Consider the following 24,518-nt stretch of genomic DNA (forward strand, 5'->3'; position numbering starts at 1 on the left):
TTTTACCGAGAAGTGCTTATTGGCATTTTAATTCGGTTTTAACATTTGATAAACATTTTAAAGAGGCCCTTACTTATTTCTGGAGTGTTTTTAGACAGAGGAAGGGAGCGTTTAGCAGTCTTAGGCAGTGGTGGGACCATGGTAAGACTGAGATTAGAATGCTCTGTCAACAGCACACCCTCAATGTCACACAGGACAACATCAGATCTATGAAAGACCTGGAGAGTGATATAGTGGAACTAGAAGCAATAAGCAAGTCCACAGGAGATCGAGGATATATTGAAATCCTCAAAGAGAAAAAGATGGCTCTAGCCAGCCTGCTGGACGTTAAAGTTCAGGGTGCACTGGTCAGGTCCCGGTTTTTAAACATAAGTGAGATGGATGCTCCCACTAGTTTCTTCTTCGGCCTGGAGAAAAAGAATGGACAGAGGCGGGTAATCCACTCACTGCTGTCAGACACAGGGCAGGAATTAACAGAGCCAAGCCAGATCAGGAGGCGAGCTGTGAGTTTTTATTCCACCCTCTACACGAGTGAATACAACAAGGACGAAACGCTCTCAGAGGAGTTTTGTGCAGAACTACCTCAGGTCTCTGAGGAGGCCAACTCACAGCTCGCAGGGCCGTTGACAACGCAGGAGTTGCAGGCCGCACTGCAAGGCATACAGGGACGGCGGGCTCCTGGTATCGATGGCCTCTCGGTTGAGTTTTTTAAAGCGTATTGGGACATCTTGTCTCATGACCTGTTAGACGTTTTTAATGAGAGTCTGGCCTCTGGCTCTATGCCAATGTCCTGCAGCAGAGCGGTGATCACGCTGCTGCCAAAAAAAGGGAACTTGCAGGACATCAAAAACTGGCGCCCTGTGTCTTTGCTGTGTGTGGATTACAAGCTTCTGTCCAAGGCTTTGGCCACCAGGTTGGGGAGAGCTATTGAGCAGGTCATCCATCGGGACCAGACCTACTGTGTGCCCGGCAGGTCCATGGTGGACAATGTTCATCTGGTTCGAGATGTTTTGGAGGTCTCCAGCTCATTGGGCATTGATACTGGTCTGATTTCTTTAGATCAGGAAAAGGCTTTTGACCGCGTTGAGCACAGCTTCCTCTGGAAAGTAATGGAGAAGTTTGGGTTCAGCGCTGGTTTCATAGCTAAGATCAAAGTGTTGTACAATAAGATTGAGAGTGTGCTGAAGTTCAACGGTGGGCTGTGTGCTCCTTTTAGAGTGTGTAGAGGGGTCCGGCAGGGCTGTGCTCTGTCTGGGATGCTCTATGCACTCTCCCTAGAACCCCTCCTCTGCAAAATACGCTCTAAATTGCAAGGGCTGTTTTTACCTAGTTTTAATGGAAACACGGTTTTATCTGCGTATGCGGACGACATCATTGTTTTTATTAGTGACCAGAGGGATGCAGACATTTTAACCAATATTGTGACAGATTTTAGTTCAGCATCGGCAGCGAGGGTCAATTGGAAGAAGAGTGAGGCCCTCGCTGTCGGTGAGTGGCGTGGCGGTCTCCCAGTTCTTCCCCAGGGCATGACATGGAAAAGAGATGGCATAAACTACCTGGGTGTGTTCGTAGGGAACACAAATATAGTCCAGAAGAACTGGGAGAACGTCACAGAGAAGATTGAGGAAAAAACTGTCCAAATGGAAGTGGCTGCTCCCGCAGATGTCTTTTAAAGGTAGAGTTTTGGTTTAAAACAACCTTGTGGTATCCCAACTGTGGCACCACCTTACCTGTGTAGACCCTCCCTCAGGCCTACTGGCCCAAATACAAAAGAGATTGGTAGATTTCTTTTGGGATGGGCTACACTGGGTGCCACAAGGGGTGCTGTTTTTATCTAGAGAGGAGGGGGGACAGGGCCTTGTCCACCTGGCCAGCCGAACAGCCACCTTTAGAGTGCAGTTTCTGCAAAGGTATCTTATCGGCCCGGCCGATTTGGTGTGGAGAGATGTGAGCAGCTGCATTCTAAGATGCGTGAGTAACCTGGGGCTGGATGCTGCTCTGTTTTTAACTGATTTAACCATTTTAAAGTTACAGTGGTATGCAAAAGTTTGGGCACCCCTCTGAGATTTCATGACAATTTGCTTTTCCTTTATAATAGAAGATCACAGCAACAACATTTGTTTTCCTACAAAGATGTAGACGTTTTAGTGTTTTCCAGACCAAAATTCTTAGGGTAGCATTACATAGTTTTATTATAATAAAATAAAATGCAAAAAATGGGATGTGCAAAAGTTTGGGCACCCTTATAAATAGCATTCATTTCAACACCTGTACGGATTTATAGCTGACAGGTTGCTGCACAAAATTGCTTTGATTAGCTCATTAGACCTTCAATTACAAAGACAGGTGGAACCAATCATGAAAAAGGCTATTTAACATAGGTAATAGCTGGCTGTGCCTGGCCTAGGTTCTTTCTTAGGGAGTGGCAAGATGGGGACCTCAAAACAACTCTCCACTGACCTGAAAGCTAAGATAATCCAACATTATAAATTAGGAGAAGGGTACAAAAAATTATCTGACAGGTTTAAACTGTCTGTCTCCACAGTCAGAAACGTAGTTGTGAAATGGAAGGCCACAGGAACAGTCCGTGTGAAGGAAAGATGTGGTAGGCCGACAAAAATAGGGGAAAGGCACAGGCGAAGGATGGTGAAAATGGTCACAGAGAAGCCACAGACCACCTCCAGAGAACTACAACAACATCTGGCTGCTGATGGTGTAGTTGTTCACCGTTCCACAATCCAGCGTACTTTGCACCAGGAAGAGCTCATTGGAAGGGTGATGTGCAAAAAGCCTTTCCTGAGTGTTAATCACAAGAAGAGTCGCATGAGGTATGCAAAAGCACATCTGGACAAGCCAGAAGCATTTTGGAACAAAATACTGTGGTCAGATGAGACCAAGATTGAGTTATTTGGTCATAACATGAACAGGTATGCATGGCGAAAAAAACACACTGCATTCAATGAAAAGAACTTGTTGCCCACTGTAAAATTTGGTGGAGGATCTATCATGTTATGGGGCTGTGTGGCTAGCACAGGTACTGGAAAACTTGTTAAAGTTGAGGGCCACATGAATTCCTTACAGTACCAGGAGATTCTTGACAAGAATGTTCTAGAGTCAGTCACAAAGTTGAAGCTACGCCGGGGTTGGATTTTTCAGCAGGACAATGATCCTAAGCACCGATCAAAATCCACCAAGGAATTCATGCAGAAGCACAGGTACAATGTTCTGGAATGGCCATCCCAGTCCCCAGACCTTAACATCATTGAAAATGTATGGATTTATTTGAAGAAGGCTGTCCATGCACGGAGGCCAAGAAACCTGACTGAACTGGAGACGTTTTGTGTGGAAGAATGGGCCAAAATACCACCTGCCAGGCTTAAGGGACTTGTCTGTGGCTACAGGAGGCGTCTACAGGCCGTTATTGCAGCAAAAGGAGGCAATACTAAATATTAATGGAATTATTTCTTAGGGGTGCCCAAATTTATGCACATGCCTATTTTTGTTTGAATGCACATAAACATGTTTCTGTTTGACCAATAAAAGTTATTTCACTACTGAGATGTTTCTGTTACCATAAGGTATAACATATGTTAAAATGAAGTTGCTGCTTCAAAAGCTCAGCAAGTGACAAACTGATGCAGTGGTTTTCCTAAGGGGTGCCCAAACTTTTGCATACCACTGTAAGTGGGTTACCTCCCTTTTATCAGGGTGTTTTTAAGTCTTGGGCCCTTTTTAACCATAAAAGGTGTCCAAAGACTGACTCTGCACTGGTTGTTAAAAGAGCCTCTGATTCATGGAGCCGGGCTGGACGTTAGCTGCAGCGAGACACCAGGACTGGCGGTGGCGCTGTGGAGATCTGGGACCCTGAGCCTTCAGCAGGTGGTGGATGCAGTGGGGCCGGAGCTGAGCGATGCCCGGGCCTTGGGCTCTCTGCTGGGTCTACACTCTGTCCGGGTGGCCCAGAGGATCCTGCAACTCTGGAGCCGGATCCTCTGCGCTGAGGAACAGAGACTGTTAAGGAGCTACGGACAGGGCAGAGCCAAACCAGACCCAACAGACCCTTTCCCGGAGATATACCTGAGCCCAGGGCTCGGAGAAGCTGACGGGCCCCCTGCTCAAGGTTGCATATATATACATGAACATTGTAAAAACCATAAACAAAAATGGACTGAAGGACAGGGCCTCCACTGTGTGGAGCACTAGACTGGGTGCCGGAAACGGACCAGGCCCACAGTGGAGGATTCTGTACAAACCGCCCTTAAAAAAACGTACTGCCGACCTCCAGTGGAGAATTTAACACGGCGCTATCGCCTCCAATTCTTTTATCTCCGTCATTAATCCTGCTGTTAGTAACAAGTGTCCATTTTGTGGTTTTAGAGAGACTGTTTTCCATGTTTTCCAGAGTGCCAGAGACTCACGGGTTTCTTCTCTCTTTTAACATTGGTTTTTAGTCTTTTTAGTATAGCTTTTACCGAGAGCGTGTTTATCATGGGGGCTCCATACAGGAAGACAAGCAAAGAAAAGTGGCAGCTCCTAAACTACCTCTCTGGTGAAGCTAAAATGGCTATCTACCTAAGTAGGAAGAACAGAGTGGAAAACAGGAAGAGACAAGAAGCAAAAGTGATCTGGCTGTGCAATATCAGAGCCAGACTCTGGCTAGAGCATCGCTTTTATAAAAACATCAGGGACTTGGAAGCTTTTAAACAACGTTGGTGCCATAAAGACATTGTATGTTCTGTGGTGAATGAGGATTTGCACTTTACACAAGTCTTTAAGGCTTAGCTTTTTTATTTATCTATTCTAAGTAAATTGAGTTGTGTTGTATTTGATGTAAATGTACATTTGCTAAACCTGTAATAAAGTGTTTTTGTAAAAGTCAAAAGTCTTCTTCTTCAGCAAGTGTCCACAGTTTACCAATGACTAGAGATGATTGATGGAGTTTTTGAAGGAGAAACCCTTAGGAGAGAATGTCAGGGAACAGACACGGTGGATTTGTCGGATGTAAATGTGATGTCCCATTCTTTTCCCCTCAGTTTCAGTTCAGTGGGCTGTATATGAGCATGACATTTCCTTGTTGCTTTAGCAACAGAGAGAGAGAGCCTCACTACCTTTTTTCTTGGGGTTACATATCCCTAAACCATATGCGCGTGAAAGCATATACCTGTAAATGTATTAAAGGTGCATTTGATTAAGTATCTTTTTGTGATAATCATTGAGGGAGCTGTGTAGGTGGCTGTAACCATTGAAGTCCATCCTTTATTGGCTCATAACGGATCATTGGCATAACAACAAGAATGACACAGTAACAGGTTGTTTGAATCACACTCTTGAATGTAAAAGCTTTCTATGCTTTCAAACTGTTATAAAGAGTTCATTGTATTTGTGTATTCAGATTAAACAGAAGGGCAATGGTTTTCTAATGACATCCAAGTTAGGTGGCACCGGTATCCAACTATCTGGAGGCTGGTAAGTCTCCAACTAGTTTGTGGGAGTGTTACCGACACAAATAAACCCTTGCTAAATGTGGCCTGTTCTTGTCTCTTTTATTGCCAATACCCTTAACACAATGATGCCATTGTGAGCACCTTCGTTGGTCCACAAAATTAAACAGGTAAAAACAGCAGTAGTACAAGTACGCTGAACTTTTATATCAAAGTCTGTTCGCAAGGTAGCAGGGCCGTTCTGGTCACAAGTGTTCGCGTAGTGTTCAGTCATAATTATTTTTGCATTGGTTATTCATGTGAAAACAAACAATAATTAATACAGTACATACAGCAAGCCAGAACGAAAGAAATGCAATGCAGACAAAGGCAGGCATTTGTTTATGTTGTGTCAACTGTAGATTTCTCTTGACATAATTGTTCTCCAAAGGATTTCACCTCTGTTTACTCTTCAAGCTTATCTCATAATAAGACAGGTGTCACATTTCTCCCAGTTACATCACACACACTGTAACAAAGCGAATCGTCTGTGTTTTTGAAGGGGCATGTCAGTGAGATGGTGAGGGTTTCATCAAGCTTCTTCACATCAGTCAAAATTGTTTCTTTCAATACTATATCTCCCTGTGGTGAGAGGACAATTTAACAATCCCCTAACCCCATAACTTATGGCTGCTAAGCTTGCCTTCTCTTCTCGGTTAATGGTGGAAAGTTTCATCATTCTAAATTCATAGTACCTATGGTAGTGCCAGATGTGATCAGCAGTCTCTGACTACGTTTCTGAATGACTGTGAGAGAACCCTGAAAGGAGTGTTAAATATGCATTTCATGATTTCAAAACTGCAGTGCTCATAAGACACACATAGAAATAAAAACTGCCACAAAAAGTTAGCATCCTCACTAATTAGGCAAAAATGTAGAAGATATGTAAGTAAATACAAAAATAGATGTGTTGTTGTATGGCAGTGAAGGAAGTTAGTCCTTTATTTATAAGCATAATAAGTAAGGATGTAAGAAATGGAACTTCTTTAAAACTATCATAACCTGGTTTGGCTGAGATTGACTTCTGATGTAACAATAGCCAACTTGTGTCATGACATTTCTATAGCCACCAATTATAGATTTTAGTTCTGGAGAGCAGCCCCCTTTACCTTTCACCACGTACAGGCAATCATTCACATTTTCAAGGAAATGCCGGGCAGTGAGTCATCCGCATGTTGTCCTTATAAAAATATTCAGGGTGTATTGACTCAAGAGAGAGACTACATAAAGGAGCCTTAAGATTCCTCATATCATTCCCCTCCTAATATTAGCAAAGTACTTCACTCCTGCCGTTCCCTTCTTCTCCCCTTGAGCTTTGTGTTGAAACTAAGCAATACGTTCAGAGGCAGTGGGATGCTTTTTGTGCAGCACAGAGAGAATTAAATATAGGCTATACACAAGACAAAATATTTTTACGGAAAAAAAACAAAGAAACTGAAGCAACAGACAAATTGTTCCCAGAGGTTTCACAATCAAGTTAAATGCTACACTGCCCCCATTTGTATTTGTCTCTTTGCCAAAGCATTTGATTTCCTAACTAATCTCTGTGTTAAGTCAAAAACATGATGCAAAGTAAAAATACTTTACTTGTCTTAAGGAGATGGTAAGACTCCAGGAATAGGTAATGGAGCAGATTCCAGTCAATAGTTTCAAGTATTGACATCTGTTGATTGTAGAACTAATCAAGCTTTTCTTGTCCTTGAGCCAATCAGCGTGCGCCATGATTCATTCATTGATTTATTTGTATTTGTATTTGTGATGAACTCAGGCTGTTGTGTTAGCTTCTTGTCAAAAATATACAGCGTACCATTTGGTTGTCCCTTCTTTTCTTTCTGTCTGTCGAAGAGACACTGTTCATTGCCAGCATATTGTGTAAGGATTCATCATGCTGCCGTTGACAGATTTGACTGTCAGCCACTTGTCAAAATGCCACGCAGTGACAAGGGATGGAGAGAATGTTCTTGCAAAACACTCACGGACAAGTAGAAAGGCAGGCGGAGTTTATCAAGAAGTAGCCATTTAATTGACGGATGCAAAAAAATGAATAATTTTTGACATTAAAAAAGTACATTGACAGTGACAGCATAGGAAAAGATTGTATGTCCTCTAAAACACGTCACTCGGCATGACTTAAATGCTGTTGGTGTAACTAATTGAATACTACACGTTTTTTGAAGAATGCATTTAGTTTTATTTATGCTAATTTAACCTTCAAAAAATTCACAACCTGAGGTGCTTTGCATAGGCAAAGGGATAAGGGAATTGTCCCCTTTTGACCGATGACTGTGGCAAAATCAGATGCACAACATGACATATGCAAGATGATACAATAAATGTAGAATGCTGCTACATTATAAGTTATATGAGTTTCCCTATTTAAGAAATAAACACAGTGCTTCATGTATATCATACATTACAAAAACATTGCAAGGACTGATCAGAGATAATGTTTTGTTTTAGGAAATACAAAAATAAGAAACAAAACTGCCATATTTTTGCCACATTGCAAGTTTGGAATTTGGAATATGAATTTGGAAGCTACATTTTACACTGTGCATGTAGAACATCCAATGACACACATGACAGCATCAGTTGCTGGTAAACGTACTGTTCTTGTGTGGTGGATGAAATACCACAGGTCTATAGCAAACGACCCACAGAATGTCATTCAGAATGTGGCATATGTGATTGCTCCATATGAGGGATCTCATATAAGCTGTAGGCATACCGTACTATATAAACAGAGATTAGGTTTGGTATAGGCCTATTAGATGGTGTATTAATTCTTGCACAGTGGAAGAGTTCAATGTATGTTTGTGAGCATGGTTAAGTCTGCTGTGAATTATTGAATTGGCAACTGATGCATTTAAGTTGTGCTTATGTTTACTAAGGATAGTCATGACTATGGAGTGTCTGGATTGTACTGGAAATGGGAACTGCATATTTTCACAGCATGTACACAAAGTCCTGGGTCTAAGCTGAATTACTTTCAGTGGCTAATAAAACAACTTAATACTATTGTTGACAACTATTGTATATTTTTTCTCTTATGTTATAAACATGCAACAACATATACTTAATACATACTACTACATATACTACATTTGGAATCTAAGACATTTTTGTTAGCATTTTAAGTGGAATATTTGCTTCTTACTTATGTGGGTTTGGCATTTGTTTCCTCTCATACATTCATCAATATTTCTGCTTAATCTTTTTCAGTAAAGGTCTGCTGCCATGCAGATACATTTATCACGTTAGAATTTAAGTTAGCTCTTAAACAACCTCAAAGGCACAGAATTAGCATTTCTGAGCATTCGGATTTCTGGTTTTGTCAATTTTGTTCCACACGTTATCGGCAAAGAGCATTTTCATTAAAATTATGAGAAGAACTACTCGCTAAAAGCTGTGCCTTCAGAGGATTTTAATGATTTGAACTGAGCTGAGAACCTCATACAAGACATGAGTGGCACATACAATTAAATGACTTACTCCTTTTAGGGTGGTTTTTTTTCTTCTTGTTCTCCTATCCTGTAGGAAACTGTTTTACAGATGGTACAGGTCAACTCTTCACTGTGTACATACATCATCTTCTTCGTCTTCACCCCCTCTCCATCTGGCTCCTCTTTTTTTTATGTTTGTTGTGTTTATTAGTGCTTTGTACACTCATGGCTTCTGGTCTGTTGGTCTGTGTGTGTGATAATCCTCAAACACATTTATCATCAGAACTCTAAAGACCAACGCTGAACAACACAGTATACACTCTCTGATTAGCTGTGTGTTTACCTTGGTGTCCGTCGGCCCCTTAACAGATGGGTCGGTTGTCTCCGAGCCATTAAGAGGATATCTGTTTGGCAGTAGAATGAGCATTGGGCCATCCAAAACACTGCTATTAAAGAGTGTGTATTCTCTGCTCTCTGAGACACATACAAGGTTCATGAACAAGATCCTCCACAGCAAGAGATGTCAGCAGGGAAAAATAAACACAAAATACTACTTCTATGTATCCACCAGTGGTGTGGAATTGAGCTAAATGACTTGGATTCAAATTTATGTTATGTTAAGAGCAAAAAAAAATCTATTAATTCTTCTTCATTTCATAAATCTATCGTAAACTCAAATTTTAGGACTCATTACTTGACCCGAAAGGCTTGAGACTTACTTGTAAACAGCAAAACTTGGTCCTACCTCTGATATCTTAGAGGTAAATTAAGTTGTGCTGTAACAGTGCTGCAGTAAAACTAATGTTTTTATGCCTATATTGTCAGAGTTTGACAAATTATATAAAGATATCTAGTCAACTATTGCATTCTGTATAGATTTCAAATTCCATAAACAGGTCATAGTTAATCAACTTCCTTTGAGCAATGCTGTCTGGAAAATGTATTAAGAGTAAAGTTATATCAATCCGGATATTTTTCACTCTGAAAAGAATATATCCTGAATGGTGATATGGAGCAAAACAAGTGTTTTGTTTATTTTCTAATATCTTAATATTATCCTTTTGCATCAACATTAACTCACTGCCATAGGGCATATTCTGATCTTTAAAAAAAATGGAAAATGTGCTTTCATTTTACAACTAGTGAAGGTAGGGCTTATTTGATGCTCATGTTCAAAATTAGTCAAGTTCCGCTTTAAATGTAAACTTTTGGAAACTGACATTTAAGCATTAATGATGATTACAATAAATGCCTATCAATATTCTAAACATTACCTTTGATTTGAAACACAGTCAAACACAAAAAAACGAAGATCTATTTGGTCCATATCCTTTTGTTTCAAACAAACAAATGATATGAAAATAGTATTTTATGTGGCTCATGATAATCTGGAATGGTAATGTTCTAAAATACATATGCAAAATACTGTAGGTGCTGTAATCCCTTCGACATTTCACATGACATTTACTTTAAGTTTTCAGTTTCTCAGAGAGGAATACAACCCCCAACATTGGCGATCCATGTAATGAGTACTGAAATCAATAGCTTCTTTCACTTACAATTCCGGCACATATTGTGCCAGAAAAACATTTGGGTTAGGGTTAGGAGATGGAGCTGCTATATCCCTCTGATGTGGGATCAATTTATTCGTAAAGGCCTTTCATAAAGAAAACAAAGAATATCCAGCGGTGAGCAGATCCTACTGTACCCTGTGTCCTGTTTATACCTTAGTTCTGAATTGATAACCAAGAAAACAACAGCCCTTAAACTTAATAGGCCAACCGTTATAGTTTTTTTAAGGTTTTCATGTTTCTGCAATATTGTGAGTGGATGACGGGTACAGAGTGATTCTAGGTGAGCATATGAAAAGTTAAAATACTGAACAGTATGTCACTTTAAGATAGTACAGCCACAGTTGTTTATTGAGGCAATTATTATTTTTAGATTTTGAATGGTTCAGAACTCATAGCAACCACTCACAGTGTGTCGTACTTTGCAGATTTCTATTTGAATCTTCCTGGGAGGAAATGTTATGAGACATGACACACACAGAAAGGACATTCAATCAACAGAGCTGAGCAGTTTAGAGCCAAACCTTATGACAGTTCATAATATCAAAACGCCAGTAGACAACATGTGAATCCAGAGTGACTTTAATTCCTCTCAGATTTCTTCCACAAATGTGTTGTAGTCCATAAGGACCACACTCACTCTTTTGAGGTATCAAAAGGCTTTGAATTCTCTGGATCAAATCAAACAGTTAAAAAACTAACATCAGCACAGTATTGTTATTCTGTGCACCATGAATGTCTGTCCCAAAGTCGCATTGCAATCTTTACCTTGTACACAGTCGGGGAAAACCCATAGCCAGCAACAGGTTGCAGAAGGAGCAACACACAACACTAATGGGTTCGCCCACATTTTTTTCAGGATTGGTGATAATTTAATCAGCTGATGGTCAACTACAGTGACGTGCACGGCTATGTGTGTCAATAAAGATAGTTACTCAAAAGTGCTGTGGACTCAGAATCAATGAAGTGTGAAAGGCCTCATTAAAACCAGAAGCACACCAGCCTATAGGTCCAATAAAAGCTGTCAGTCACTTAACTGTGTGTGTGTGTGTGTGTGTGTGTGTGTGTGTGTGTGTGTGTGTGTGTGTGTGTGTGTGTGTGTGTGTGTGTGTGTGTGTGTGTGTGTGTGTGTGTGTGTGTGTGTGTGTGTGTGTGTGTGTGTGTAAAATAGAATAAGGTGAGAGGAAGTGTGGCACTTCCCATGTGATAATTGGATAGGTAACGATGAATAATATATGAGGAAACTGACACAGTAACAACATGTTTAATGAAGAAGATTGTGATGTAGCTATTACTTTTATATTTTAACTGAAGCCCGCCACAATCTCAATAATTCTTCATAATATGACAAGTAATATCAAAGCTATTGTAATACTTTTTTTGTTTTAGTGGTTATACAAATAAAATATATGGAATACTATCTTATAAGTACATTATATTGATGGATTGACTCACCGAGGCATATTGTGACGATGTTTTTTAAACATAATAGTGGTGTTGTGAATCTAAGAATTCTCTATGGAATCAGTAAATAGTTGACAGATCGAATGTCTTAATGGATGGCCGCCCAGTGGATGAATCGTAGCCCTGATGCGCTAATCTAATGGCGCATTACTAATCTTTAATTGACTACAATCTATTTCAGAAGAATAGCATGAATGGCTTAATTTGCACAAGTGTTTTGAACCTTTATGTGGGTCTTTGTAGAACCGCCTTTGACAGCAGTTACAGCTAAAGGTCTCTTTTGAGTATTTGTCTTCCAGGTACACCTGCTTTTGAACCACTCAAACTCAATAAGGCTAGATGGGCTACTTGGAATTGGTATTTACAGATTTTAATTAAAATGTAGGTTGTTTTTTACAGATTCAGTCACCTTCTCCTGTTTTTGTGGTCACGTCCCACTCAACTCAAACAATAAGTGTTAGATGTTTTTTTTAAACGGGAGAATACACTTTAACCAAAGGACAAAGAAAATGGGAAAAGTGTTACCAGCCAAGCAGGTTCTAACCGCTAGGAGAAATAAACAAGCAAATATAACAGTTTAGACTCACACACAGGCCAGCAATGTGTGAATATAAACAACAGCATTTAAATGCTCCTGTCATATGTGTGAACATACAAACAGAGTCATTCTGGATTGGAAAAATGTATTTTAAAAAAGCTAAAAATATGTAATTGTAAGGTGTGGGGGGTTTTCTACTTTAAATATATCATACAAGGACAGCATAAATTGGTCCAAATGACTCCTACGAGATGGCTGCTCATACCATGACAGATCCACCTCCATGTTTAACACCTGGTAAAAGACACAGTGGGTTGAACACATTCTTCGGAGATACTGGTCCAAACGGAAAACAAAGAACATTTTATCAAACCTTATATTCACTGACTGTACAGTATGTCCCTACAAAGCATTGTGCATCTGTTTCAGCTGACATTGAATAAAAAGGAATGGAAATAACGTTTTTTGTTGTGTGATCATTATTTTGTAGTTGTCCCCTGTTACTATATTATGTAATTTGGCAGCTTTTTCATAAATGATGCGGCCTAGGCTTGGCATGTTTGGGCGTACTGAAATGAAAATTAATTGTGACAATAGTGTTAGGTCTTCCTTCACACAAGGGAAGCAGTTCTGGATGATTAATGTGAGTACAAACCACTTAAAATTATATATAACACTTTAACACTTTGCTTTACACTACATCTGCTTACAACTACATGTTAATATAATGCATATATGCTGAAAAATATTGCCTAAGATTTAAATGTAGAGAACAAAAGGGAATATTTTTTTAAATAATGGCAGAAGTGCTGAAGTAGTTAATACCACTACGGTTGCAACAAACATAATTTTCATAATATATATTCTCAACTTATCTGCTCATCATTTTCTTGATGAATCTTCTGGTCTGTTAAATATCAGAAAATATTTAAATATACAGTTTTAGCCCTTCAAATATCACTCCAAAACCCAGATATTAAGTTTACTTTCACATAGCATAAAGATTAGTAAAATAAAATGTTGCATTTGATTATTTTTTAAAAATGATAACCAATTCACTATTATACTTTAAATATCTGTAAAACAACAGATAAGTTAATTTGTTAGCTTTTTTAGCTCTAAATGGCACTTTTAAGATAAAAGCAGTTTAAACACCTCATTTGATGCCGATGTCCTCAGATGAACAGGGAGTCTGTTCCAGAGACTGGGTCCAACACTACAGACAGCATCTTCCCAGCAGGTCTCTGAAAATGTTTGTGTTTAGCAAGCAGCTGAAATGCTGTGGATGTGACTGCTCAACAAAGGACACATCCTGGCAATGTATGAAAGTCAGTGGCATGTCTATGACAAGATTTATGGACAAACACTGCGATTTTAGGAAACAATCCCAAAACCAACTGCAAGGAAGTGTGGGGACTTCAAAGGCACAGTAGGCTGATGTGAGCTTTTCTCTTTGTTCCGGACTAGCTGTAATGATTTTAAAGACTTATTAACAGCAGAGAGTATTGCACTACAGTGACGTTTTTTCTTTGTTTTCTGTCCACTGCCTGTACAAAATCCTCTCCTCCTATGAGTAAAGACTAAAGTTGTGTGCTCCACTATGATTGGTAATGACTTGATGGTAGTCATGAACACAGCATAGTGTCACTCCACATCATCATCAGTTTGCCACCAGGAAACCAAATAAAGGTGTCTATCTGTTTGCACCTTACATCTGGAGAAAACAATACGATAGAATAGTCACGTGAAACCAAATTAAATCACCATGAAGCTCCCTCTAAAAATCAATGAGGCGTGAGATATGGAAACATAATTTGAAAGCCTTTGTGGGTGATGAAACAACAGCCTTTAAATGAGTTGTTCTTCTGTGCCTGCACGGGGAATAGTTTAATGGTAAATATCATGGGGAGCATTTACAACCCTCTCATTGGCTCAGAAGTCAGAGACCCCGTCTTATAAAGCGCGCGTGCCTGATCTAGCAGCCTTTTACCGCTGCCAAGCGATTTGGAACAAACGGAGAGTACCTTTTACGCACAGAACATTTGAAGAGAAGCGCAGCACGGCGATACATTTTCAGAGAAAAAGAGTTAGACATCCAACAGGTTGGTATATTTCGTGTTCGATGTGAAACGCGAAGTATGTTAGTGATGCTTTGTTTGATGAAAAAAGTTATTCATAATCGCCTTTGCTCATTGAATTGACGACTTGCAATTATCAATTGAAATTCCAACAAGTTTAAGTGATTTTAATAATAATAATGAATTTGATTTGCTACAGAAGCTGACTTTATTGAAGAGGAAAAATATCTTATTAACGATCGTGTAAATCGTTTAGAGGAGACTTGAAGGATTATTTTTGTTATCTCATTGTGTTTGCGCATTGATTACACATTTGATTAAAGTGATCTTTAGAGGTGGTTAACTTGTTCATAGTCCACATTTTCAAGGAATTGTTTGCAACTTTAACCGTCACTCCTCTCTTTTCCTGTAACTTATTGCTGCACGTCTTAAAATATGGTTTACTACAACACTTATATGAACACATTTTCATGTTGAGAAGATATTTAGTAAACCTCAACACTAAGCTGTGATTCTCTTGAGTTTGTTTGTTTGTTATCATTTGATGTGCTTTTTTTCTCTTCACGCATCACTTTTCTATCGACAGAGTTAACTGTGAGCGGAGGCGTCTGAGTGGGCATGTGGCTTCTGGAGAAGCTCCGCAGCTCTGTGGAGAGCAGTGGGACAAACGCTAGGTCCCCTCAGACAATAAAGGCCATTCCTGTCTCTGTCTATGCCAATGTACTCACTCCAGGAAAGATTCCTGATTTCTTTATTCCCCCCAAACTTATTTGCTGCCCACCAGATGAGTCAATCCACGAGCCAAAGAACTGCTCCACATTACGACCCTCTGTGTCTGACCATGCCATCTGCAGCCAGAGCCCCAAAGCTCGGAGCAGCAACAACCCCAGCAGCCCTGGCCTCTTTTCACGCCTGGGAGGAGACACACGCAATCTCCAGAGGTCAGCCAACCGTCACATCATCCAAATAGAGAGTGCTGATGAGCCAGGTGCCGGATCTGGGGACAGGGCCAGTGTCAACACGAATGCTGATCCTCAGTCACAGACTGCAATGTCTCTGCCGTATGTCCCCAAAGCCCAGACTTCATATGGCTTCTCCACACTGGTGGAGTCTCCTCACACCCGCCGCAAGGAGAGCCTGTTCCACAGCGACCCGGGTAGCCCTCTCACCTCCCCAAACTCCCAGAGGCGCTCCCAAGGGGGGACCCTTCTGGCCCCATCTGACTCCAATCCCTACCGCTATTTTAGCGGTGGAGAGAGCGACACCTGCTCCTCAGCAGAGTCGTCCCCCTTTACCTCCCCTCTCCTGTCCCGCTCTGCCTCTCTCCTACGCTCCATACACCAGGAGACACAAGCAAAGGTCAGGCCCTGTTAAGCATAAGTGTGTATAGCGAATGGCTGCCATGAAGCTGAAATGTGTTTACAAAAGTATTTTTTCTTTTTTGATTCACCATGAGGCTTCTTTCTGTGTGTTAACCAGTTCCTTTTTGTCCCTCCCTCAAGGTGTCTCGTGCCAAGCGATCTCTGGCGCGCCACAGTTCTCTCTCCACTGACGAATGCAGTTCAGCAGACAACAGTCCCAACATGCAACGCCGCCGCCTGCGCTGCCCCCCATCTCCAGCCTTTCGTGGATGTAAAAGCAACAACTCAAAGGGTGTAGCTTCAGACCTCCTGCAGCGCGAGCACACCATCAACCTCCACAAGGGGGGGACACTGCGGCTGAGCACACACTACGAGCCAGAGGCAGCTCGTCTGAGGGTGCGCGTGCTGACGGCCGAGGCCCTTTATGACAGGCAAACGGACCTTAAAAGCATCAACTGCTGTGTGGCACTCTACCTGAGCCCTGGCAAGCAGCAAAAACAGAGGAGCACCATCATCAAGAATAGCAGGAATCCAGTTTTCAACGAGGACTTTTTCTTTGACGAGCTGTCCCAGGCACAAGTAAAGAGCATGGCCATGAAGTTTAAGGTAGTGAACAAAGGAACCAGTCTGAGGAGAAATGTGCTTCTAGGAGAAAGGGAAGTGCTGCTCAGTGAGCTGCTGTCAGGCATCTAGGGAGCCTCTGTCAAGTGCGGTGAAAAAAAGCAGCTCCACATCTTAAGGGGCTCTTCTTCTCATGGCGTCCATCTTACCTTGCTGAACATATGTGATAAATACTGGGCAGGTGAAAAGTTACCGATGACAAGGGAGTTGTATCTTGCACACTGTGTTATGTATATCAAGGGACAAAAAGCCTCTGTAGAATTAAAATTCCTGCTCATCACTGTCCAGGTTAAGTACCAAGATTATCAGTATATCAGCAATGTGAAAAGTGAAAAAATGTCCTTGTTTTTTTGTATTTCTCTTGAAGTATTGAGTTACATAATGTGTTGCATTCTCTCATGAGCATTGTAATTCTGTGCCTCAATAAAATGTCAGCTGTAATGCAGTGATGATCTTGTTAGGGTTGGAGCTGTAGTTGTTGTAATAATGTAGTAATATTACGTGTGGGTTTTGCACGTTCCTGTGGATGGTAATAAAGCCTCTGTGCAGTTGAAAGAGTTTATATTTAGAAAATGCATTTTGCTAGTGGGTGTAATGTTAATATGTTACATGCTTTTGAACGTAAGAATAAAAACACTAAACTCTCACTGATCCTTATTAAGACTTTAAGTCCTCTGCACGCACAATTGTCTATCTGTGCATTCAAACTCCCTGTTTAATTTTTAAAACATATTTGCTTCTCAGGCCCTCCATCAGTGACGTTTAAATAGTTATTAAGGATGGCAATCGTGGTTACTAACATGAAAATGTTGTTGTTCTTTAATTCATGTGTACAGTGAGGCCATGTCTTGATTTATAAGTTCAATACTTTGGCTGATAAATGTAAATTAATTTGAGGGAAAAAATGTACAAAACATATTCTATGTGTACCCGCAAATACTTTTGTCAGGCAAAGCTGGTCCCAATCAATATTAGCCTACCCAGCATTAGTGCCTCCTCTACTGGTGAATCATCAGAATGACACCTCACAATACTAGAAGTAATACATTTAAAGCATCAAAATACTTTCTTGGCAATTTCTTATTGACTGTTTAACGTACCTGGATGTCTCCCTTCTTCATATGCAACATGCGTTTCTATGACCCTGAAAAAGAGAGAAATTTAATAGATCAACTGCTGTTACCACACGAAAATAAGTCACAACAAGCAATGGTGTGGGACGCAAACATCTCTGGGCTTAATACATTTATTTAAATTGAATTTATCTCCCACAGTCTTGAATGCAACAAATTCTAACATGTTGTAATTCGTATTGCCTCTGTAGACTTGGTGAGGCAATTTAATTAAAAGTAATAGTCCAATAATGTCTGAATTACGCATAAAATCAGCCTATAATCATGATCAGCTTTTTTCCCCCACGGTTATTAAAGTCACTGAAAATGTATTTTCTCAATTCTTACTTCTATGTCATTTGTGGAAACAACATGTTTTGCCAAAGTCTTAACTAAGTCTCCTTGGTTCAATCAACATGAAATATTTCTGTCTGTTCTGTTTGTCAGGTCACAGCCAGACATATTGATGTTATGTTAAAACCAATATTCCATGGGTCAATCAGTAGACAAAACAGGAGAGCTTGGTTCTCTGATGTTTTATACACCATCATTTTGCAAGTCAGGATGTGATATTTTCATATTTAAAGGATACATTGCTAAAGATAAGCTTGACATGTGTCATTTAAATCAAGTGACAAAAACATCTGCTATTTGACAAGGAAATGTGTTCAGTTAAAAGATCAATATCACACATTCTTGCTTCCAGCAAAGCAATTATATATTTTAACCCTCCAGTAGTTTGATGTGTCCTGGATTTCCACTTTGTTTAATCTGTTTAAATTAGGTGAGCTTAGTTTAAGATACACTTTGTATTTCAGATTTTTTGTTTTTGTACTATAAAAAAAATACATACACATTTACAATTTTTTCAAGAAAGTGTTTTGGTTTCCATCTCTTGGTTTTAGATAGAACTCAACATTACTGTCATCCTGATCTTTGTGATGCAGAAGAAAAAGTCAATATAGCAATTCAACTGAATGTTAGGCACGGCATCATACACATCAATATTCAAATCAATATTCTGGCAACTGGCTTTGCATTCTAATATAGAGTAATGTGATCTCCTCAAGATTTTTCTGAACAGCCATATATGTTCCCATCTTAATTCCACATGAAAAATACTTTTTCCTGTTTATTTGCTGTAAACTTCTGTCTTTTTTCATAGTGTTCTTAAGATGAGACAGTTATCTGGGTGCAATTGGAATTGCACTGTACGTTAAAAGGAAACAATTACTTACCTAGTCGACATACACAAAATAATCACCAAAATGCTGTGCTGTCTTTCCTACAATTACATAATTAAAATTAATCCACCAGAGACAATGATACCAAAACAATATTTACAGTTCTGTTCTTAATGAGGGAGTATGGTGCAGCCACCTTGTTATTCACTGCACTATTCTTGTGACATGACTGCAGAAGCCTGAGGCTGTTGCAAGCACATTTTTTGCAGATGATGAGGTCTCTGTGTCATCTGACAGTGCTGATCATTTCAGCTGTTCTTTAGCCTGGCTCATGACTGAAACTATATTAAGTGTATTGTTTGTTGTTTTGGGGTAATTTGTGATTCAAGCGTAAACAATGATATTAACATTCGTGTACATTTCTGCTTTTGTGATCACCATGTAACCGGAAGAAAGTCCATATGGTAGGCCTATAGATTGAAAAAGTGTTGATACAAAAATGTGCATTTAGGAAGTAAGAATCTATCTCTTAATTTATCAGTATAAACACACATTATTGCAGCATTGTTTGAATATCACTTGCAGGGATATCCATGGGAACCCCACTCTCTACGATCGAATGTCTTTGTTTTTACTGTTTAACACACCGTTTTTACGTAGCCTGGTTGATGGAAATGAATTTACCGCCTAAACTGAGTACTTTCTGAGTTAGGTTTGTGAGCGGGGATCAGCTGGCTCCCTGTCCTTATGAACAACCATAACAAACGAACCCATCAGCTGGTAGGTCATTGAAGTCACATGCATCATGGGAAATGCAGTTCTGTATGAAGTAAAACGCCTTCTGCTTTAGGAAGAAGGAATTCCATCAAAACTACGTCACCCACAATGCCTCGCCGCAACCGTAAACATAGACCTGTCAAACAACACAAACGCCATCTTGACAGAACCCTCAAAATGGCAGAAAGATGTGAGCAAGAAACCGATTCCAAACTAAGATTCCTGCTGTCTACTATTTAAAACAGGACTCGCCAGTTTTTCCATTAACGAGTGGTTATGGGGTTGGTGCCCTGCGCGGCAGCATACAGCCAGTAAAATGGATATACCGACGGCCGTTTTCAACGCGGCGAGAGATGGTAAGCTGAAACTTATCCAGAAGTTGCTGAGCAACAAAACTCCTGAGGAGCTGGAGACTTTAGCCGAGGAGAAAACCCAGGGAGGAACTCCTCTTTTGATAGCCTCTCGATACGGACACTTAGAAGTTGTAGACTACCTACTTGAACATTGTAAAGCAAATGTTGAACTCGGGGGGGCTGTTAACTTTGACGGCGAGACCATCGAGGGAGCTCCTCCGCTGTGGGCAGCCTCTGCCGCCGGTCACCTGCCTGTGGTGAAGACGCTACTGAAACACGGTGCCTCGGTGAACAACGCAACACTAACTAACTCAACGCCGCTCCGAGCTGCCTGCTTTGACGGTCACCTGGAGATCGTCCGCTACCTGGTGGAGCACAAAGCCGACATGGAGGTAGCCAACCGCCATGGCCACACCTGCCTCATGATCTCCTGTTATAAGGGCCACAAGGAGATAGCCAAGTTCCTCCTGGAACGAGGTGCAGATGTCAACCGCAAGAGTGTCAAAGGAAACACCGCCCTGCACGACTGTGCGGAGTCAGGCAGTCTGGACATCATGAAGATGCTGCTAAAGTGCAATGCTCGCATGGAGAGAGATGGATATGGAATGACCCCACTCCTGGCTGCAAGTGTTACAGGTCACACCAACATTGTAGAATATCTCGCCCACCAGCCTCGCACCTCCAGAGAGGAACGAATCGATGCACTTGAACTCCTTGGGGCTACTTTTGTGGACAAAAAACGGGATCTTTTGGGGGCGATGAGGTACTGGAGAAGGGCCATGGAGCTGAGACAACCAGGGGACAAATCTGGATCCCTAGCTAAGCCTCCGCCTGGTCCTCCTATCCCGGCCTATGGCTGCGCACAGGAGGTGAGCACCGCAGAGGAACTGGAAGCCTTGATCACAGATCCTGACGAAATGAGGATGCAGGCCTTGTTGGTTCGAGAGCGCATCCTGGGCCCATCCCACCCAGACACCTCCTACTACATCCGCTACAGGGGAGCTGTGTATGCTGACTCTGGCAACTTTGAACGCTGCATCAGCCTGTGGAAATATGCTTTAGACATGCAGCAGAGCAACTTGGACCCTCTCAGTCCCATGACAGCCTCCAGCTTCCTATCCTTTGCAGAGCTTTTCTCTTTTGTTCTTCAAGACCGGGCTAAAGGCACCCTATCAACACGTGTCACTTTCCATGATCTCATGACTGTGCTGGTGAAAAGTGTGAGGGAAGTAGAGAGAGCGGTGGCGCAGAGGGACAACCCTCCAGAGGCTCCTCAGTTCACCAAAGCTCTTTCCATCATCCTGCACCTCATCTTTCTACTTGAGAAGCTTGAGTGCAGCCCGGAGCAGGAGCATCAGAAAAAGCACACAGTGTATCGCCTGCTAAAGCTGAACCCTCGAGGACGCAGTGGCTTCACTCCTCTCCACATGGCTGTAGATAAAGAGACCACATCTGTGGGCCGCTACCCTGTGGGCCGCTTCCCCTCCCAGGCAGTGGCAGCGCTGCTCCTAGAGTGTGGGGCAGACGTGGATTCACGTGACAGTGAAAACAACACGCCTGTGCACATTGCTGCTAACAACGGTTGTCCGGAGATTATGGCACTACTTATGAAAGCCGGGGCTCACTTTGACGCTACTAATGCACAGAGGAAGACAGCCTATGAGCTGCTGGATGAGCAGAGCAGCGGGCATCCGGCCCTCTACCCACTGAACTACGTGACCCTTCAGTGCCTGGCGGCGCGTGCAATTGAAAAACACAGACTGCCCTACAGGGGACTCATCTCTGAGGAGATGGAGGCTTTCATTGAACTGCACTGACTTGCACTTCTGTCCCCCGATGACCAACCCAGCACTATTCTCCCTGTTGTCCACTTTGACTTGGCACAAACTTCCCACTCCCCACACCATTCTCCTCATCTGTGTCTCCCTTTGGCCTCTGCTTTGCTCCTGGCCCCACAAAACTTGTCAGACCAAACCATAGCAATAAACATCTATCCTGTGGTCAGTTATCACTTAATTCTAACATTAAGTCACATGGACTTAAAACAAAATGTTGTTTTCTACTGCTATTTAAAGCTGGGTGAAACTTCAATTTGAAACTTCCTCTTTTTTTCCCCTTTAAAAGGAGACTTAGGCTACAGTTTGATGGTGCTGGTGTGTGTTTAGTGGTGGCTGGACTGTATGCAAGATGTTTTAATTGTACTGCATCTGATCAAACCTGCCAGATAACATGCATGAAGAATAGATTATATGTAAGCTCATTTGTGGTTTTGCAAATTCATTCAGAAAGGAAGTGTTTTGACTAAATCAACCTCCCAAACTTGCTTGCTGGTATTTTTTTTTTTTTGCTAGTCCGTCTTATTCACATAAACCATCTGCTATTTTTCTTTGAAATTGGAAGGTGTTTGAAATTGCAGTGCCAAATGTCAGCCATGGAGCTATGTTCTGTTACAGACTGCAATCTGGTGGCAAAATGAAAAGCAACCAAGTTATCCTCCTTATTATTTACGAGCAAAAGTAAAGACACAGGGATCAGGAACTCAAATGTTGAAAGGACAAAGAGCTTGTATTTATTGTTTGGCAAACACTCCCCAGTCTCCTCACATGTTTTACCTTTGCAGTTTGTTGATATACCAAACAGATTTACATGGGATTATTATCCAGTATTTCCATTTTATTTTTACAGGATAATGGCTCAAACCTGGGGCGGCCTCTTCGATAGGGAAATGGTATCCTTTTAATTTATGAATGTTTTCTTAACAATTCGGCCTTTGTCGAATGAACACTTTTTAAACTAGAGCCCAAAGATGTGCCTACATCTCTTCTGGGTTATTTCAACGTCGCCAAAGATATTCAGTTCACTCAGTCAAAGAAGCATCTTCAGAACTAGGGCATTTTGGGAAGATAAAAGAGATGTAAGCCCCTTTTTTATTTTATATCTATGGGGTTAAAGCCTCTCATTAACTGTCTGAGATCATGTGTAAATTCTGGTTTGGACTGAATCTTCCCTTTAACCTCAGATGCAGTTCACAGAAATGGAACAGGCGGTTCCTGCGTCTTAGTCTTATTTTAATTCTTTCATTTGTTCAACTTGTGTTATCATGAATGTTTGTCAGTCATTCGTCTGTGCTAAGCACCACCAAGTTGAATGCACACCGAGAGGCTCTAAACCCAAAATGGAATTACATTCAGGCTTTGAACTGATGCTGCCTTTGTCTTTCTCAACTGATTCATTTAACTGATGGTAACTCAAGAACAAAAGTGAGTTAGAGATACTTGAATAAAATTCAGTATCACACCATAATTTTCATAAGTTTCGCTGTGTCTTTTATACATGTGTAATATCTTTCTGATGTCATGGAAAATTAGCATTAAGTATCTGAAAATTGAAAACCAATCTCTCTGTGCCTCAGGTTTGTCAGTATTTCTTCAACTTGAGTGCTTCTGCTTACAATGGCAGCATTTGCATTATAAGAGCATCATTAAATATATTTGGATGTATAGAATGGTGGCAGTAGCAGAACATAAAAACCCTGCCAACCCGACAGAGCAGCCAAGTCTATAACATTATCCCATTTAGAGTTGTTCTAGAGTTCATACAAAGTGTTACATTAACAAGATATAAAAAATAAATAATGGCAGCTCTTTAATTCACATCTGTATACCAAACATGGGCTTTCCACTGCTCTGCAGACATAAACTTGAGGGCACAGAAATAAAGCATAACAGAAACGTGATCTTTCTGACTCCCACACTTGCAAAGTATAAATAGACTGCAATTAACGTCACTGCTGCAGGGCAGCGGTAGAGACAGGACACTTACCCTGCTAATTTTAGGGATCTATTGCCCTAGCTTAAACTCTGGAAATGGGAATACTGTAACGCTATACAGTGAGACATGTCACAGGGTCTCTGGCAGAGATTGCACACAGACAACAGAGACAGGAAACAGACATAATAGGATCTCGCTTATTTTATAGTCAAGGATTTCTGGATAATAAGCTGAACTAAAAATATTGATAATGTGGTATTGTTACTGTACATGTGACTGGTGTCATGCTGTGAGTATAGGGATACAGCAGCTGGTAAGAAGGGGTTCAAGTCCCTGTGACATTCTGTACATGTACCCTCCTAAATAAGATCATACGTCTGAGAGCTCTCATGTAGCTGACCTCTGACCTTTCTGTTAAGGGTGCAAGGTGATTGAGGTTATCATTGGATGTCAATTTAAAAAGTTGACATTAAAAGCAGGACAGGTGTTAACAGGTCAAAGACAGCATCGTATGTACATACAGTATTAACATAAAAAAAGTTATTTGTAGTAATTTCAGTGCATATCTTTAGATTCATTAACTTAAAATGTTTTTTTTTTCAGAGCAACAAAACAAACTGTCTTACCTGATCCTAGATTCTTGAACCTTTTGTAAAAATGTTTCCAATCTCAAGTTAATGCAACATCACATGATAGTAACCACTAGATGTCACTAGCAACAAAGAAAGTCAAACAGGCAGCCTTTGTGTCTTGAAGTCCATACAT

General features: G+C 41.0%; 2 protein-coding genes across 2 annotated transcripts; both read left to right on the forward strand.

The window, feature by feature from the left end:
• The first annotated feature begins 14,489 nt into the window (after window positions 1-14,489).
• LOC134866434 (C2 calcium-dependent domain-containing protein 4C-like) lies at window positions 14,490-17,098 on the forward strand. The gene is made up of 3 exons (XM_063886616.1): window positions 14,490-14,598; window positions 15,161-15,933; window positions 16,077-17,098. Exons 2-3 carry the CDS (start codon window positions 15,193-15,195, stop codon window positions 16,626-16,628), a joined length of 1,293 nt encoding a protein of 430 aa, XP_063742686.1. The 5' UTR covers window positions 14,490-14,598; window positions 15,161-15,192; the 3' UTR covers window positions 16,629-17,098.
• A 2,684-nt stretch (window positions 17,099-19,782) lies between these two features.
• fem1a (fem-1 homolog a) lies at window positions 19,783-23,285 on the forward strand. The gene has a single exon (XM_063886674.1). The coding sequence runs from the start codon at window positions 19,946-19,948 to the stop codon at window positions 21,797-21,799; it is 1,854 nt and encodes a 617-aa protein (XP_063742744.1). The 5' UTR covers window positions 19,783-19,945; the 3' UTR covers window positions 21,800-23,285.
• The last annotated feature ends 1,233 nt before the right edge of the window (window positions 23,286-24,518 follow it).

The sequence above is a fragment of the Eleginops maclovinus genome, chromosome 6, assembly GCF_036324505.1.
Source record: "Eleginops maclovinus isolate JMC-PN-2008 ecotype Puerto Natales chromosome 6, JC_Emac_rtc_rv5, whole genome shotgun sequence".
Lineage (NCBI taxonomy): Eukaryota > Metazoa > Chordata > Actinopteri > Perciformes > Eleginopidae > Eleginops > Eleginops maclovinus.

Coding starts and splice junctions, on each gene's coding strand:
- LOC134866434 (XM_063886616.1), top strand. CDS start 15,193: ATGTGGCTTCTGGAGAAGCTCCGCAGCTCTGTGGAGAGCAGTGGGACA. Junction 15,934..16,076: donor ACCAGGAGACACAAGCAAAG/GTCAGGCCCTGT, acceptor CCCTCCCTCAAG/GTGTCTCGTGCCAAGCGATC.
- fem1a (XM_063886674.1), top strand. CDS start 19,946: ATGGATATACCGACGGCCGTTTTCAACGCGGCGAGAGATGGTAAGCTG.